The 17,509-nt window shown below is 37.5% G+C and overlaps 1 protein-coding gene across 2 annotated transcripts in view; it reads right to left on the bottom strand.

Annotated features, from left to right (window-relative positions):
* rrp1b (ribosomal RNA processing 1B) overlaps positions 1-17,509 on the bottom strand; it is a 31,436-nt gene that overhangs the window by 10,959 nt on the left and 2,968 nt on the right. For both annotated transcript variants that reach the window (XM_008107456.3, XM_008107457.3), the window contains exons 3-12: positions 16,081-16,138; positions 15,185-15,270; positions 10,676-10,737; positions 8,999-9,128; positions 7,020-7,084; positions 6,161-6,324; positions 2,236-2,327; positions 1,049-1,146; positions 841-860; positions 156-281 (exon numbers count right to left, since the gene is read on the bottom strand). In XM_008107456.3, coding sequence (XP_008105663.1) covers positions 156-281; positions 841-860; positions 1,049-1,146; positions 2,236-2,327; positions 6,161-6,324; positions 7,020-7,084; positions 8,999-9,128; positions 10,676-10,737; positions 15,185-15,270; positions 16,081-16,138 — 901 coding nt within the window. The remainder of the gene's footprint in view (positions 1-155; positions 282-840; positions 861-1,048; positions 1,147-2,235; positions 2,328-6,160; positions 6,325-7,019; positions 7,085-8,998; positions 9,129-10,675; positions 10,738-15,184; positions 15,271-16,080; positions 16,139-17,509) is intronic.

Raw genomic sequence — 17,509 nt, 5'->3', positions numbered from 1 at the left:
AGTAAGAATGGGCCAGTTACTACAACAAAAGCAAAAATAAAAAGGCTAAGTGTGCATGTAGTTTATAGCAGTAAGTTTACTGAATTTAATGGAGTGCCCTCCCAGGAGAGTGATTCTTAAGTCTGTAGATGGCATAAGATGGTGCTGGCAGCTACCTTTTCCTCCCATCTTAGATGGATCCAAAGGTTTTCCAGATTTCCTTTTCCAGTTCTTCCTGCTGAAGGTGTCGTCATCTTCATCCGTAGAGACATCTTCAGGAAAGTCATCTTGTGGAAAGTTCCCTAACATAAGAAAAAGTCTGAATGAGACCTGACCTGAAGCAAATAACATTTTGAAGGCTCTTCATCTGAAGTGGCACACACCCAGTTCTCCATTTTATACACCTCCATTTCCATCCCCTAATGTGGACCTATTTCCAATATTTTTTAACAGCAAAGAAAACAAGCTGTTCATTTAAAGAAGATCTTATAAAAATATAGCCTTTGGACTCAATTCAAATTCTGCAAGTACACTCTCCCAGCATTAAGCAGAATAGGGAAGAAGAAAAGGGCAAGGAGAGAGAGAAATGGTGGCACAGCAGATTTAATCATTATGATGTTTATTTATACCCCACTTTTTCTCTCCATAAGGAGACTTGGCTCCTGACACTTTACTCCCAAGGAACTGTGATAATCAAACTCAAAAGGCATTCCCTACTTAACTGAGATGACTTAACTGACTTCCAAACACTTATGTTTCAAAACAGAAAACCATGGACAAAGTTCTTTCCTAATTATATTTCTCCCATTGGACAATTGTTCATGGAAACAACAAAGGGTCCAAGTTTTGTTGAAACCTCACCTTCTGCGAGGTCCTGAAACCTGCAAAATAAATGGAACACAGTTATGTTTCAGTGAAATATAAACATAAATACACCATTATGAATAGTGTGCACTAATTACATAAAAACAAAAATAGAAGGGTAGGGGTGTTGGAATCTAAGAGTTAGAAGGACAGAAGGGGTCCTCAAGCAAGTCTACAAAATGACTGTTATTTCAAAGGAACTTACTTTTTAATCACTTTATAGAGGCATTTTCTATTAAAAGGAGGTGTATTTTTTCTGCTAGCCAACTCAAACAGCATGTCAGCAATAGTTTTATAATCAAACTGTCAAAAAAAGAGAGATACATTATAGCAACTATGCTCACTCATTTAGCCCAGGGATTCCATCCAATTTTACTCATTTTCAACTACTGAAGTGTACCTGCTTCTACACCAGTTAGGTTCCCACAACATCCTTTCAATGAAGGTCCAAAACCATTATTTATTTATTTATTTTTATTTATTACATGCATTTATACCCCGCCCTTCTCCCCAAGGGGACTCAGAGCGGCTTACATTCTGCCACGAGGGCCAGCAACAAATATACTACAAAACAAAACAATTAAAACATGATAAAAAGTATACAAAAATTAAAGCGCTGCAAGGCAGCGATATTGCACCATCCTCAGTCATTCAATACTGCTACAATTACAGTAGTAATACCTTCCTTTTTGGAAAGGAGAACACATGAAAGAGGTGTTTTTAAAAATAATTAAGTAGCACAAAATCAACATATGTGGTGTTGATTTTCCCCAAAGTCTCAGCTCATGAAGGAGTATTTGACTCCAAGATAGGTTAGCTGATTAGGATAGCTAAGGTAAAGATAAAGGTTTTCCCTGACATTAAGTCCAGTTGTGTCCGACTCTGGGGGTTGATGCTCATCTCCATTTCTAAGCTGAAGAGCTGGTGTTGTCCGTAGATGTCTCCAGGGTCATGTGGCCAGCATGACTGCATGGAGCGCTGTTACCTTCCCGTCTATTGATCTATTCAGATTTGAATATTTTCGAACTGCTAGGTTGGCAGAAGCTGGGGCTAATAGCGGGCACTCATTCTGCTTCCCAGATTTGAATCTGCAACCTTTTGGTCCGCAAATTCAGCAGCTCAGCGCTTTAACATACTGTGCCACCGGGGCCCCCTTTAGGATAGCTATTAAAGTCATATTACTCAGCATTGCATTTTATGCTATTGGAGAAACAGTGGTTTAGTCTGTCTCAGTACTGCCAGGTTCCCATGTTTTCCTACGTTCCATGAGAAAAGCGCTAGAAGGCTAAGTTAACATTGTTAATATCCTCTGTAAGAGTTCAGAGAAAGCCGTCTATATCATTTATTAGGTCCAATATAGTAATTAATAGTGTTTAATTCTTTAGTACTTACCTGGAGAACGGGCCCAATGTTATCATCTGTAGCTTCTGAAGATTTATCTTGTCTCTCGGTTCTTAGGGAGTGTGCTTTTTGCAAGCTTCTCTCTGCACAATGGAGAAATGCCAAATATTTTGAAGACATGTGTCACACAAAACTCAAAATCAAATACAAAAGAGACTTAACTAACCAACCACAATAAAGGACAGCCATGGATTTCTGCAAACTACTTCATATTTAATGCTATACATTAGCACTGTAATTACAACATTAAGTATTCACCTCCCTTGGCTCTCAAAAGACAGCAGTATCCAAAAACAGGGGTGCAAACACAGCTTCATGTCAGCAAGGTATCCAAACATCAGAATTAATGGCTGGGTTCTAGTACCAATCGCTTCACATTCTTTTTGGTTGGTGTTTCTCAGGATCCTTTTGGGATGCCACACTGGTACGATTTCCAGCTTTGCTAGCTGTTGGGTATTTTAATAGGCTTGCATATCCAACATGTCCTGAAACAAACCACAGCTGGATACAGCCCTGACCTCTATAACACCTAGTATAGAATACACCAAAAAGCTCACAGCTAGATGCTGGAACTGCACATACTCCATCATTTGCAATTACATTAATACAGGTTTCTGCTTAGCTAGCTTTCAAAAGGATTCTGGGATTTATTTCTATACTCTCAAGTTCCTATATCTATATTTTCATCTGTAATTAACACTGCTTTAACAGCACAAGTAGTCCAATTCAAGTCAGAATGTTCTTTTCAGTTGGGAGGATTGTCTAAGCCACGCGCAAATGCAGCACCAGAAAAAGTGTGGGAAATAAACAAAATATATGTTTGCTTTTGCTAAAATCCGAGACTGTTGTAAGCAACACTGTAGTACGCATATACAATTGCTAAATGTAAAATATATTGTATATACACATATACAATATATACACTGTAGTGCGCATATACAATTGCTAAATGTAAAATATATTGTATATATTTCACTGTGAGAGCTGTTCGACAGTGGAACTCTCTCCCCCGGGCCGTGGTAGAGGCTCCTTCTTTGGAGGCTTTTAAACAGAGGCTGGATGGCCATCTGTCGGGGGTGCTTTGAATGCGATTTCCTGCTTCTTAGCAGGGGGTTGGACTGGATGGCCCATGAGGTCTCTTCCAACTCTACTATTCTATGATTCTATGATTCTATACACATATATACAATATACACATATATACAATAAAACCCGTCCTGGTTTTTATTGCTTTTTTCTGAATTTTGGGTTGTAATGTATGTTATTATTTATTGTATTGTTAAATTGTGTTATGATGTGTTGTTTTATATTTTGTTATATTGTATGGTTCTGGGCATGGCCCCATGTAAGCCGCCCCGAGTCCCCGTTGGGGAGATGGTGGCGGGGTATAAATGAAGTATTATTATTATTATTATTATTATTATTATTATTATTATTATGCCTATTATGCCTATTATGTCCTATAGACATACAGTCTTTTTGAACTTTATCTTTCTTCCTACCCCATCCTACCTTAACTCTCCCAGACAACTCTGCGACACTTTGTCCAGGCACTTTATTAAATGGCCTTGAAACTATGCCCTTTTATTTTTCATTTCATTTTACATTTCCAAAATAAAGTATTATTATTTATTATTATTATGAAACACATGGCTCATGTATGTATGTGTACCTCCATAATTACATAATAGTGTAAAATACATAAACACACATATAAGAATCAGAAATGCCACCATTAGATTTTTGACCAATCCTCACTCCAGCCTGGCAAGTGTCATTTCAATAAGATATTTGGAATCCATCAAGAAGTTAAAAAGTTCTCCATCCTGACAGTCATTTGTTCTCTGGTTGAGGTAGAACCGCAAGTGAATTATCTACAGATGAACTCAGTGATGAGAGACAAAAGAGAAGGAAGGTAAGACAAAGACAACCTTTGCCCTGTGGGTTCCCGCAGGGATCAATTCTGTCTCCCATGTTGTTTAACATCTACATGAAGCCATTGGGTGAGATCATCTGGAGTTTTGGAGTTCGATGTAATCTGTACACAGATGACGTTCAACTCTATCACTCCTTTCTACCTGCTACTAAGGAGGCTGTTCAGGTCCTGAATCAGTGCTTGGCTGCTGTGACAGTCTGGATGAGTGAACAAATTGAAACTGAATCCAGACAAGACAGAGGTACTCCTGGTCAGTAGCAAGGCCGAACAAGGCACAAGGTTACAGCCTGTGTTGGACGGGGTTACACTCCCCCTGAAACGCAGGTTTGCAGCCTGGGAGTTCTCCTGGAATCCCTGGAAGCCTGGAATCCCAGGTTTTGGCGGTGGCCAGGGGAGCTTTTGCACAATTAATACTTGTGCGCCAGTTGCGCCCGTACCATGAGAAGTCTGACTTGGCCACGGTAGTCCACGCTCTGGTTACATCTCGACTAGATAACTGCAACACGCTCTATATGGGGTTACCTTTGAAAACTGTTCGGAAGCTGCAACTGTCCATTGAGCAGCAGCCATATTGATCACTGAAGGGAGGATACAACCCCCCCCCCCCCCCCCCCGCGCTGTGCTTCTCCACTGGCTGCCAATTTGCTACCGAGCACAATTCAAAGTGCTGGCTTTAGCCTATAAAGCCCTAAACAGTTCTGGCCCAGCTTACTTGACCCAACATATCTCCCTCTATGAACCATCTCAGAGTTTAAGATCATCTGGAGGCCCTGCTTTCGGCTCTGCCTTCTTCACAGGCACGATTGGCGGAGACAAAGCCTTCTCGGTGGTGGCCCCTCGGCTATGGAACTCCCTCCCCAGAGAGATTAGATCAGCTCCTTCCTTCCTGAACTTCCACAAAAAAGTGAAGACGTGGTTCTTTGACCAAGCTTTTGAAAATCTAGTCCAAGAATTAGATACAAAAGATGTGTGACTGACTTATGGAATGGCCCTGGACTATTCCTATGGATCATGTAATTTAACTTGTTGTATGGATTCAATTGCTTTTAATTGTTTTAATGGTGCGGTTATTTATATTGTACTATGTTTCTAAAGGCACTGCCTATGTTGTGAAGCCACCTTGAGTCCCCTCCAGGGTCGAGAAAGGCGGGATAAAAGAGCCATAAATAAACAAATAAATGGATAAATAAGAAGAATCTCTTCCAACCAAAGGATAGGCAACAAATCCATTAGCACAGTGGTTCTCAACCTGGGGTCCCCAGATGTTTTTGGCCTTCAACTCCAAGAAATCCTAACAGATTTCTCAGAGATAACTAGCTGGGATTTCTGGGAGTTGTAGGCCAAAAACATCTGGGGACCCCAGGTTGAGAACCACTGCATTAGCATAAGTCTTTTATGTTGCCATCAGCTTGCTGTTTAGCAGACTGTCATATTTTGAACTCAATGTTGTTTTCAAACACAGGCAGTCCCCGAGTTACAAACATCCAACTTATAAACGACTTATTGTTAAGAACGGGGGTGAGAAAACAGGAAGTGAGATAAATCTAGCTCTAGGAAGGGAAATTCACACAATTCCTGAAAGAGTTATCATGGGGAAAAGGTGTCTCCACTGAAGCTTTCTCACCAATCAGTTTCTACAACAAGCCAATTTTTCAAAATCCCATTATCACAGGAACAGAAAGTGAGATGAAATCTTCTGAACAGGGGCACAGGGAGCAAAGGAACACCACAGAAGTGTTAACCTGCCCCTATGCTAGCCAAAGCATATGGATGCATGAATACATGCAAATACACACACGCACGCGCACACACATATATATGGAGTTACAATTAAAAATGTACCTGTTTCGACTTATAAACAAATTCAAGAACAAACTTGGGGACTGCCTGTACTCTTCAAAGGAACCATCACAGAGAATATGGGACAGTATCTCTGTCCAGAAGTTATCACAGGAAGCACTACAGTAGTCAAGCTCTTACCTTTGCCTGATAATGCATTATCTTCATCACTGCATTCATCTTCTTCTGATAGGTCATCATCACTATCTGCTCCTATTTCTTTCATTATATCTTCTATGGCAAATGGAGACTGATCCAGAATGGTTTCAAAAATGCCATGGATGATGGCTTGCAATTCAAGGTGACTGGACCATGGAAGAAAAATTAGAGGGGGAGGGGTATTATAATGATGCCATGTAAAGTGTATGTCTCCTCCTTTTCGATCCATTAAAACTGGACATCTAGTATTACAGATTTAGCTACATAAAGGAACAAACAGCAATCAGGCACACAAATTTTGAATTAAGAGCTCCCAGCTTTTGATTCATTCATATTTTTTTCTAATATTCTGATATCACTACAGTAGCCCCTGCAAGATCAAGCACCACCTTTCTTATTAATATCTAGAGACAGATGTGGTTCCCACAGTTACATTTTCATTTTCACGCACACAAAGAAAGTCTCCCCTCACAGTGAACATCCACCATCTACATCTCAGTGGCCTGAGTTAAATTTTGCTCAGGAAGGATATTCTAATCCTATTCACTATTATAAACAGCAGCAACATAGCCAGCTAATGTATCAAGTTAGACTACTGAACTGAAATTCCAGGACATCGGAGTTTGAAACTCTGTTCAGCCATGGAAAGAAACCCACTAGGTGATGTTGGGGCAAGTCATACCCTCTCAGCTTCCCAAGAAGGCAATGGAAAGTTTCCTCTGAACAAATCTTGCCATGAAAAACCCATGATGGGTTTTGCCTGAGGGCTGACAATTAAGGTTTATTCCACCACCTTCAGTTACACAAACAATAAGAACAGTAAATCAACTGCTGAACGTACTCCTTGGTCTTGGCCACAATTTTGCTTAATGGTTCAATTAACTTGAGATTCTGGTCTGCAGTGAGCTGTAAGAATAAAAGACATTGTTAATGTATTTATTTATTTAATTTTATATCTTGTTTTCTCACTTCAATACCACACTGGGACATCCAATTTTTAATTTGCTAACAAAAGGCTTGTTTGGAAGAGCTATGAAAGAACTTTGCTAGAAATCAGAAAAAGAATGACATACACTCCCCATAATGAAATGTAAAGAAGGGCAAATCATTCTTGTAAAAAAAGGCAGAAATAAAGTGGTACGTTCAGTTGAACTGAGAATAAAATGAGGCGAAGAAACGTAAGATATGGGGTGTATACTGAAATATCATTAAGATTCTAGTAGTTATTTGCATCAATGATGGAATTCCAGAATTAGTATAACTAATACCATAATAATTACAGAGGAAGCTATGTTGGTCCTCTCATTGCTTGTAGCACTTTAGCTACTTACCTCATGTTTACAACACTCACTTGGTGCATTTTACCCAGTTCGTTTTATGACCTCTATTCAGGTATTTTAACTTATGCTTCTTATGGTCATTACTTCAATTTTATTATGTTAATGTGTAAAATTTTATTTTTGTCTCTGTATTTCTTTTGATGTGCTTTATCTTGTTTGCTGTTTTTATCTGGGCTTTGCCCCATGTAAGCTGCCCTGAGTCCCTTCGGGGAGATGGAGGTGGGGTATAAAATAAAGTTGTTGTTGTTGTTGTTGTTGTTATTATTATTATTATTATTATTATTATTATTATTATTATTATTATTAGTCCGACAGCAAAATATTACTAAATTCAAAATACACGTCACAGTGACAACTGTAGCAGGTCATATACTATGTTGAACATTTTTGATGCAGTTTATCCAAAAACAGGACAACAAAAAGATAGTCCATTATGACAGATTTCTGATACCTAGCTGTACAATCTCAGATTAAAACTATGGGGGGAAACCAGTAGTTTCTTCTTTCTGTAGGTATTTTATATATTCCTCAGAAGATAGAACCCACCCCAAATGGAGTTGTAAATCAGCAGGTGTTCTGAGATAAAAATTAGCTTATATTGTTCATGCAACAATTTCACATAAGGTTTAATTTTTTTAGAACATACTACAAGTTGAGTATCTCTTATCACAAATAATATAATGCCAGAACCTGGAGGCTCTTTGCAATTAAGTTCACAATGAAGTTCACTGGAAACAAAGTCTTTGTTTTCCCTTCTTGCCAGAATTCAAGAAAGTCAGTTCTAACTTCTCTCTTCCCTTCCCTGGCATATATCAAGAAACTAATCCCCACCCCCCTCTGGTCAGAATGTATTCCTATAGTTTCTACTTTCAATTTCCAAAACACTGCCAGATGCTCTTATCTAGGCAACATTCCCCATCTCCTTTCCAAGCTCCCCCTTTCGCCAACTTGGCCTTTATGGCAGGATGAACGGAGCAGCCACTTCCTACAACTGCCTCGGGCTTCCCGTCACCTTGGGACCTGAAGTGTTTTAGATTCCCCCCCCCCCTCAATTTTGGAATACTGTACTTCTATTTGCATATACCTGTACATAAATATTAAGATATCGTGGAAGATAGGACCCAAGACTAAACATGACTGTTAATCTTCAACACACAGCCTAAAGGTAATTTTATACAGTATTTTAAATAATTTTGTGCATGAAACAAAGTTGCATACACAGAATCATCTCAAAGCAAAGGTAGCATGATCTCAGCCACCCATTCAGACAATTCTGGATTTGGAAGTATTGTAAGTCGACAGGCAACTTGAATGCACACAGATACCAGTTGAATGGGTAATAGAAAGTGACTGAGCTAACTGATGCAAAGATTGACCATTTACCTATTTTACATAAGCTGGGTTTTTTAAATCCATCCTTGACAAGGACATAACAATACTACCTTGAAAATTTGTTTTGCTGAGATGTATTTCTTCCTACCTCTTTAGCTCCAACTTTAGCCAGTTCTTCCAAGTAGATATCAATAAAATGCAACTTGACCCCAACAGGAGTATTGCTATCTGGGTGCATAACCACTTTCATCAGCATGTTTAGAAATGGCTCAGTAAAACTGGAAGGAAACAAAGAAAAGAAAAAAGAAGCACCATGCTCTGTTCAGTTGCATTATATCAAAAGATGCTTTGTCAATTCTAGAATAATATTTTCTGCTTTACAAGCAATATATAATCTCATCCACAGAAATAAACACAGCATGGCATAAACCAGACACTTTCCCCTCACAACAATAGTGGCAGAGAAGGTAAAAATGGTATTACTGGGTAGACTAGAGATGCACTGCATTTCTTCAATTGTAAGATGCCATTGATTGTAAGACATACTCTAATTTCAGTACCACCATCATCAAAAATATATAAGATAGACCTGTGATTCTAAGACATACCCCATTACTAGAGGTGTTTATATAGGGGAAAAGTGTATTAGAATTGAAGAAATACAGTATATGGGAGGATGAAATACTTATACCCGGCAGGTTTGTGGTAGAGGGTTGGTTGAATTAATTTTTAATAATTAACACGATTTTACTGAATGTACAGTAGAGTCTCACTTATCCAACATAAACGGGCCAGCAGAACGTTGGATAAGTGAATATGTTGGATAATAAGGAGGGATTAAGGAAAAGCCTATTAAACATCAAATTAGGTTATGCTTTTACAAATTAAGCACCAAAACATCATGTTATACAACAAATTTGACAGAAAAAGTAGTTCAATACGCAGTAATGCTATGTAGTAATTACCGTTTTTACAAATTTAGCACCAAAATATCATGATGTATTGAAAACATTGACTACAAAAAAGCGTTGGATAATCCAGAACGTTGGATAAGCGAGTGTTGGATAAGTGAGACTCTACTGTATCTGTTAGAGGTATTGGTCTAGTTCAGAGAGAAATCCAAGAAAAACATTACTCTTTAAGAAAAGAGTTTCACATAAAGAAACCAATTTAAGATAGATTTCTATTTGAAGAATCCACCCCTTTCTCTCCAACTTCAAGACATATAGACATCTTCCCTACTTACAGGTATTGCTCACAAATATGTAGATTTTAAGACATTCTCAACTGTGAAGATTAATAAAGAGTTTAAAAGACTTCCTGGATGATAGACAGGATATAATCTTCTTCTTAGTCATTACCCTCTTACATGTCTAGTCTCTTACTGCATACAACATTTCCTGGTTTACTCCCAAAGCAGACATATATAGGATTTCCCTCTTAATGGGTTGCAGTAGTTTTAATGTTAAATTTGGACTAAAGATGCTTGAGTTCACTGTGTTCCTTCTAGTTAAATTACTTTAGTCCTGTGTACTTTTCAAAGCCTGCTAAATTTCAATACTGAGTCAACAAATCTATATGTATTTCCTTGGAAGCTATATCCGAGGGAATTATTAACATAATGGGGTGTAATGCAGGGTTTGTGAATATAGGACTGCAGCCTTATAAGTACACAAAATGAAAAACACACGAAAAAGAAAGAGGGAGGCTTGAAATGAGGTTCATAACATCTATCAGACATATCTTTTTAGCTGGAAACAAATGCATTTAGTTTTATTCCTTTTCACATAGATTCCCACACATCTTCCCCTAAATTGCCACATACCTTTCGTTCCATCCATTTCTTTTCAGTACTTCAAAGGACTGATTCAACATCATGCGCATCAACTAGGCGAGACAAGATACATCCCACATCAGTTATTTATGTCACAGGCAAATTTGAAAATACTCCAGTTCATCACATACCCTGTTTCCCCGAAAATAAGACAGGGTCTTATATTAATTTTTGCTCCCAAAGATGCACTAGGTCTTATTTTCAGGGGATGTCTTATTTTTCCATGAAGAAGAGCTCACATTTATTGTTGAACAACAAAATGAACATTTATTATATACTGTAAAGTAGTTGTCATCACAAACCAGCATAACAGACAAACTATGAATTCTATCAAGAATTTCTTGTTACTACCATTATTTACATGTACAACAATCTATGGTACCTCTTGCAATTTAGGTTTCACAAGGTTTCCACGCTGATTTCTCTCTATTCTAGTTTCAATGTAGTCATGAATGATGAATAATATAATATACTATAATAATAATATGATAATATAATAATAATATAATGATATACAATATATTAATGAGATAATATAATATAGGATATAATAATAACAGAAAATGATAATAATATGGTAATAAAATGATAATAACAGAATAGCATAATAATATAATAATAATAGGATAATAGAATAGAATAATAGAATGGAATAGAATGATATAAAATATATTAATAGGATAATATAAAATGGAATATAATAATAACAGAATATGCTAATAATAATAAAATAATAATATGATAATATAATAGAATAATAGTATAGAATATAATGATATAAAATATATTAATAGGGTAATATAAAATGGAATTTAATAACAGAATAATATAATAATATGAGAATATAATAGAATAATAATAGAATAATAATATAATGATATAATAATAATAATAATAGAAAAATATAATATAATGATTTAAAATATATTAATAGGATAATATAATAATGGGATATAATAATAGTAACAGAATATGAAGATAATAATATGGCAATAGAATAATAGTATAAAATAATCAGTTTCATGGCATAGGATAGGAAGATGAGAGGAGAATCCCAATGCGTCCTGTACCTTTAAGGAGCGAAGCCTTGGGGAGGAGTGGAAAGCCCTCTTCCTTCCTTCCCTCCCACCCTCCCTTGCCCGGGCTCCAGGAGCCAATCAGAAGCCTCTGGGAAGCAAGGCAGCATGGCCAGGAGGGAGACGGAAGGAAGGAAGAAACTGCAGCAGCCACGGAAGGTTCTTCAAGCCTCGGCTGGGGGACAGGCAAGGCAAGGCAGGGAGGGAGGCACAGAAAGCAAGCACTTTCCCTCCCTCCCTCCGGTGTATGAATGAGTGCTGCTTCTGCCCGGCAGCCATGCTTCCCAATGGAACTCTGCTGCAGCCTTAGTTGCTAGGTCTTACTTTCAGGGGAGGCCTTATATTTGGCAATCCCCCCAAACCCCTGCTAGGTCTTATTCTTTGAGGAGGTCTTATTTTTGGGGAAACACGGTAGGCATACAGCTTAACTGTCCAAATTTTATACAGGGCTACTAAGAAGACCCACAGTAGTCAAAGTCTGTATAAGGTTTCAATAGCCTAAGATTTTTAATTGTTTTTTTAATATTGTGTATCACAAACTGGTAGAAAGCCATTTGACGTTTAGGTCAGCCTGCTTTTTACCAGTTTGTGATACACAGTATTAAAGTACAGCTAAAATATAAACTAGAATGTTTGTATGGGAATTACTTCTACATTTTAAAACACCCACCAAAGACTACAAACACAGAACTGGCATATTAGAAACTTGACTATGTTAGGACCTTCTTCACGACAAACTAATTTCTTTTGCAGGAACATTCTAATATAGGGCTTCTTAATTTGGGTTCAATTGATGTGCATCAGCGAGTCCATGAACTAGACAGAACAATGTTTTGTCCCCTTCAGTTTCCTTCATGTTACTTTGAATTTCCCCTATCAAAGTTTATTTCAAGATTAAAAAGTTGGATTTTTGTTTAGTGTTTGTTGTATTGCTTTCTTTCCAGATTAGTCAATGTGCAAGAAATCAATATCCAATGCACTTAAGATAAACAGTACGTGAAATGCTTATGTAATACAGTGTGGTGTAATGATTTGTGTGTCAGACTAGGACTAGAGACCAGGGTTTGAATTTCTGTTCAATTATGGAAAACCATTGTGTGAGCTTGGGCAGGTCACACTATCTCAGTTTCAGTGTGAAACTCTCTGAAAAAAATCTTGCCAAGAAAATCCTGTGATATGTTTGCCTTAAGGTTTCCATAAGTTGGAAACAACTTGAACGCATGCCACATATGTACATCAAGGGACTATAATTTTTAACAGATTCTTGAAGGAACAAGTGATCAAAAGAAGATTAGGAATCACCATTCTAGTGCATGTCCTCAACTTCAAATACAGAAGAACTAATTTCAGGAAGACTGTATGAGCTATCTTTAAGAAACATTTTGAATGTGTTATCACATTAGAGAATAAGGTCCTCCTGAGCCCTCAAAACATTTTGATCAGCATCTCCCATCGGCAACATCCAAGACAAACAACGGTAAGTAACTAGGTAACAGGTACTGTCAGCCCGTCATATCCTTGTATTCCAGCATTCATAGTTTAAAGTCCCTCTCCCGCAATCCAGAAGGCAAATTTTGATTTGTTACTGTATTTTATTAAACCACTGCATATAATGGGACTTAAGGATCCATGGAAATAGTGGTTCTGGGACCCATTCCCAATGAACAGCAGGGGCCCACTATAGTCTGAAACATCTCTCCATACACCTCCCCTATAGTACCAATATGTATTTCAGCTGAAAACAGGAGTGATTACCTGAAGGGGGTCAGGGCCAATTTTCACCCTTGCAACTCCACAGGGACACAATAACATGCCCAATGTAAACGGATGTGATGCTGTGACACTTACAGTTTCAATTCTGGATGGTTTTTTGGACCTGTATGTATGTGTGTTCAGGTATGTGGGTGGAGCAAAACTAACCTTTTGTAGTAAGTTTGAGCCATGGTGTGGAAGCAAACAGGTAGCCCAATTCCTTTAAATTTGCACAGTAGCTAAGGCTTGCACTCTGGAGCTCCATGTGGCTGCACGTTGCCCATCCCATGCCTAAAAGTGCAACCCAGCTCTAAAGCCTATCAAGAGTATCACTTAAGCTGACACTAATTGTTGCCATTAATTCCATGACTCAGCAACCCAATTCAACCAACTTTCCTGTATGCAATGACAACAATAGCTGGTCACTTCATCCCCCTCATGTTGGGAGGGAATCAACATAGGCAGAGTTTGAAATTTTGGGATTACATGTAAAATGCATTTTTGTGTGTGTGAGAGTGAAGGCATTAAAAACATTGGTGGTACTTCAGCGTTAAAGTAAATGTAAAGCTTTCCCCTGACGTTAAGTCCAGTCGTGACTGACTATGGGGGTTGGTGCTCATCTCCATTTCTAAGCCATTGTCAGTAGACACCTCCAAGGTCATGTGGCTAGCATGACTGCATGGAGTGCCGTTACCTTCCTGCCGGAGCGGTACTTATTGATCTACTCACATTTGCATGTTTTCGAACTGCTAGGTTGGCAGGAGCTGGGGCTAAAAGCGGGCGCACATTCCGCTCCCGGGATTTGAACCTGGCACCTTTCGGTCCGCAAGTTCAGCAGCTCAGCGCATTAACACACAGTGATATTTGTGAATATCAGATGTTGTAAATTATTTTAGAGGACAGAACTGCAAAATCACTTAAGAGTGTTTAAAAAACGCTATGAAATTCATGGGGTTGCCATAAATCAATAGGAAATATGAAGGCACACACAAACTAAATATCACATATGGCAACCACATGAACACTTATATGGGCCACTCTGGGGAGTTAGTGTAAATAGTTTAGTATGAAATCTAAATGGAAGCACTTTCAGAAATCTCTTATTACCGTAAACACAGACACATCTTGTTTATCAAAGTTTTAGATAAACTACATAGACAAAACTTACACAAGATAATAATGTATATTTTCTAGTCTCTTGCTAACAGTGATAAACATGGAAATAACTGATGAGCAATGACATGAACATTTCAAGGCTCTAACAGCAGATGATCTGATTTTGCATATTTGCTTTACATTTAGGAACATGTTTAACTTTTACATCTTGTATAAGATGAAGACCCTCCCCATAATTGAAAGTATCTGAACTTTTTAAAAATCCAAACTTTATTTTAGAGATTTGCTTGAAATTTATTTCTCTTAGATTATAAGGACATGACAACTCAACAATATATGCTCCCTGTATATTATTTAGATTTTAAGAGAAGGGGGAGAAAATATTGGAAAACAGTTGTGTACATTTATTTCATACAACTTGATTTTATGAGATTTTTCTGTAAGTTTCTTTGTTGAAAATATAGTATTTCTTGGTTAAGCAGTCAAGAAATACTATATTCTTTTTATTTTGTTTCTCTAAGTCCTTTTTACTGGTAATAGAAGAAATAACTCTTACCGTATAAAATTTATCTAGGCGGAGCCTGTCTATTCCAGTCCATTCACGATTCATAGTTTGCCAGAAAGTCTGAATGAATAAATGTCCTGCAGTAAAGTAATAAAGTTAGTTTAAATAGCTATATTAGCAGGTGGTATCTTTAAAAAGAGGCAGTATGCTTCAAATATTTTCAACTATCTTTTCCATAAATGAGTAAGAATACATTGTCAGAGCACCTCAACAGACACATACAGAAAAGCCAAAAGAATCCATAGCAACCACTAACTATAAACTGGTGATAATGGGGATTTGCGTTTCCTTCCTTGTGTAGGCAGAAGAGAAAAAAAGCCAGCTACACTTTCAACCAGGATGTGCAAGTTCGGACTGACCATGCTTAAATCCTCCAACCACTTCAACAAAACGAGGACTTTCAAGTACACCTAGGGCAAGACTTCTCACATTTTTTCACTCAGGGCTCTTTTTGGGCTGAGGAATTTTTACAAAATCCTGGGTATATGGGTACATAAAACAGGTATAAAAATGAAACATTGACTGGTAACAAATTGGCATTTGCAAGGCTTGCTAAACAGACTGATCTTCCTTTTTATGGAGTACAGCTGAACCGTCTTCTGCAAAGTCCACTGTTAACACTGAACATCGACATAAATGTCTAAAAAAGCCATGGGGTGTCATTCAGAAAAAAAATTGGGATCCCAACATTGAACTAGGGGGACCCCAGTTGGGGTTAGGATCCTCAGTTTAAGAAGCATAACCTAAAGAATCAAGCTGGATTTCCAGGGCATCAAATTCTGAAAAATAATCCCTACATTTTTTCACACAGTGTCTGTCACCACAACATGAAAGAACCTTGGCTAGAATCCAATGAATACACAAGAAAAATAAATAAATGTACTTACTAGCATCCATATTCTCAATGACATGTACCAGCTGGGATATATTGCTTGATAAAGCCTCCTAAAAAATAGAGAAGTTTAGTATACAGAAGTAGATTCCTCTTCCTTTTGAAATAAAAAACCCCAAAAGATTTTTTTGCCAAGTTCCTTAAACATAAACAGCCCTTTGTGAATTTCTCCCAATTAAATAATCAAAAATCAAAGTCAATTACACCAAAATCAAGTCAATTAAACCAGGCTTTTCAGTCGCATGTAAAAACAACCTGAAAGAGGAGACAGCAGAAGAATGAACTGTGTGGAATGACAGATCTGCTTTCAAATTCTGGAGACACTAACACACACACACACACACATATACAAACCCCACAATTCATCACACAGAAATGTCAAGTCTACTCTTGGAACCCTTTTCCCCGAAAACATAACACATATTAATGTATTGTATCATCATGCCTTAAGAAATTTAAATCAGAAAATATTAGGGGTATTCAATTCTTTATTTAATTTCTAGGTAAAAGTTAACAGTTACCATATATACTCAAGTATAAGCTGACCCGACTATAAGCCGAGGCACCTAATTTTACCACAAAAAAACTGGGATAATTTATTGACCCGAGTATAAGCCGAGGGTGGGAAATGAAGCAGCTACTGGTAAATTTCAAAATAAAAATAGATACCAATAAAATTACATTAATCGAGTCATCAACAGGTTAAATAAATGTATATATATGGATAAAGATATACATGTATACTGGATTTGCAAGGACCTGCAAATATATGAGGGGAAAATTCATATATAAAATTAATGTATATAGACAGACAGACAGATAGATACAGATATATAAGTACATAGGGATTGCAAATGTATGCAGAGGGTTAATGCCTATATAACTGTAGGAGAGATTAACTAATATTTCAGGGGAAATGCTTTTATAAAATTAATGGATATATATATTTCTTCTTCCTAACTTGCAAGGGCATCTTTCCCTTTTCAAAACATTCCCTTGGTTAAGAGCAAGGCAGGCTTTGGAAAACACACTGATAAGGGAGGGTAAGAGAGAAATAGATCATATATTGCAAGCAATAGTCTCCAGGTTCTGTTGCCTGGCCTTGACCTTGACCCCATTATAAGCCAAGAGAGGCTTTTTCAGTTAAAAAAAAAAGGGCTGAAAAACTCGCTTATCTTCAAGTATATACGGTATTTCTTCCTTCATGCATATACAATGTCAGATCTACAGGCCTTCATATTTAAGAATAAATGTGAACATATAGCTTTAAAAAACTGCTGGGACATGTTTTAGTGATAAGTAATATGCCATAAACCCATGGGAAAACAGATGTATCTATCTTAGCATCAATAAATCTTGAGTTTCCTGGGAGAAAGTATTCCAAAATCAGGGCAACCCCAGAGAGAAGGCTCTGCACAGATCAT

The sequence above is a fragment of the Anolis carolinensis genome, chromosome 3 (genome assembly GCF_035594765.1).
Source record: "Anolis carolinensis isolate JA03-04 chromosome 3, rAnoCar3.1.pri, whole genome shotgun sequence".
In the NCBI taxonomy this organism is placed as follows: domain Eukaryota; kingdom Metazoa; phylum Chordata; class Lepidosauria; order Squamata; family Dactyloidae; genus Anolis; species Anolis carolinensis.
Note: the sequence above shows the minus strand (reverse complement) of the source record. Positions and strands in the feature narration are given on the sequence as shown.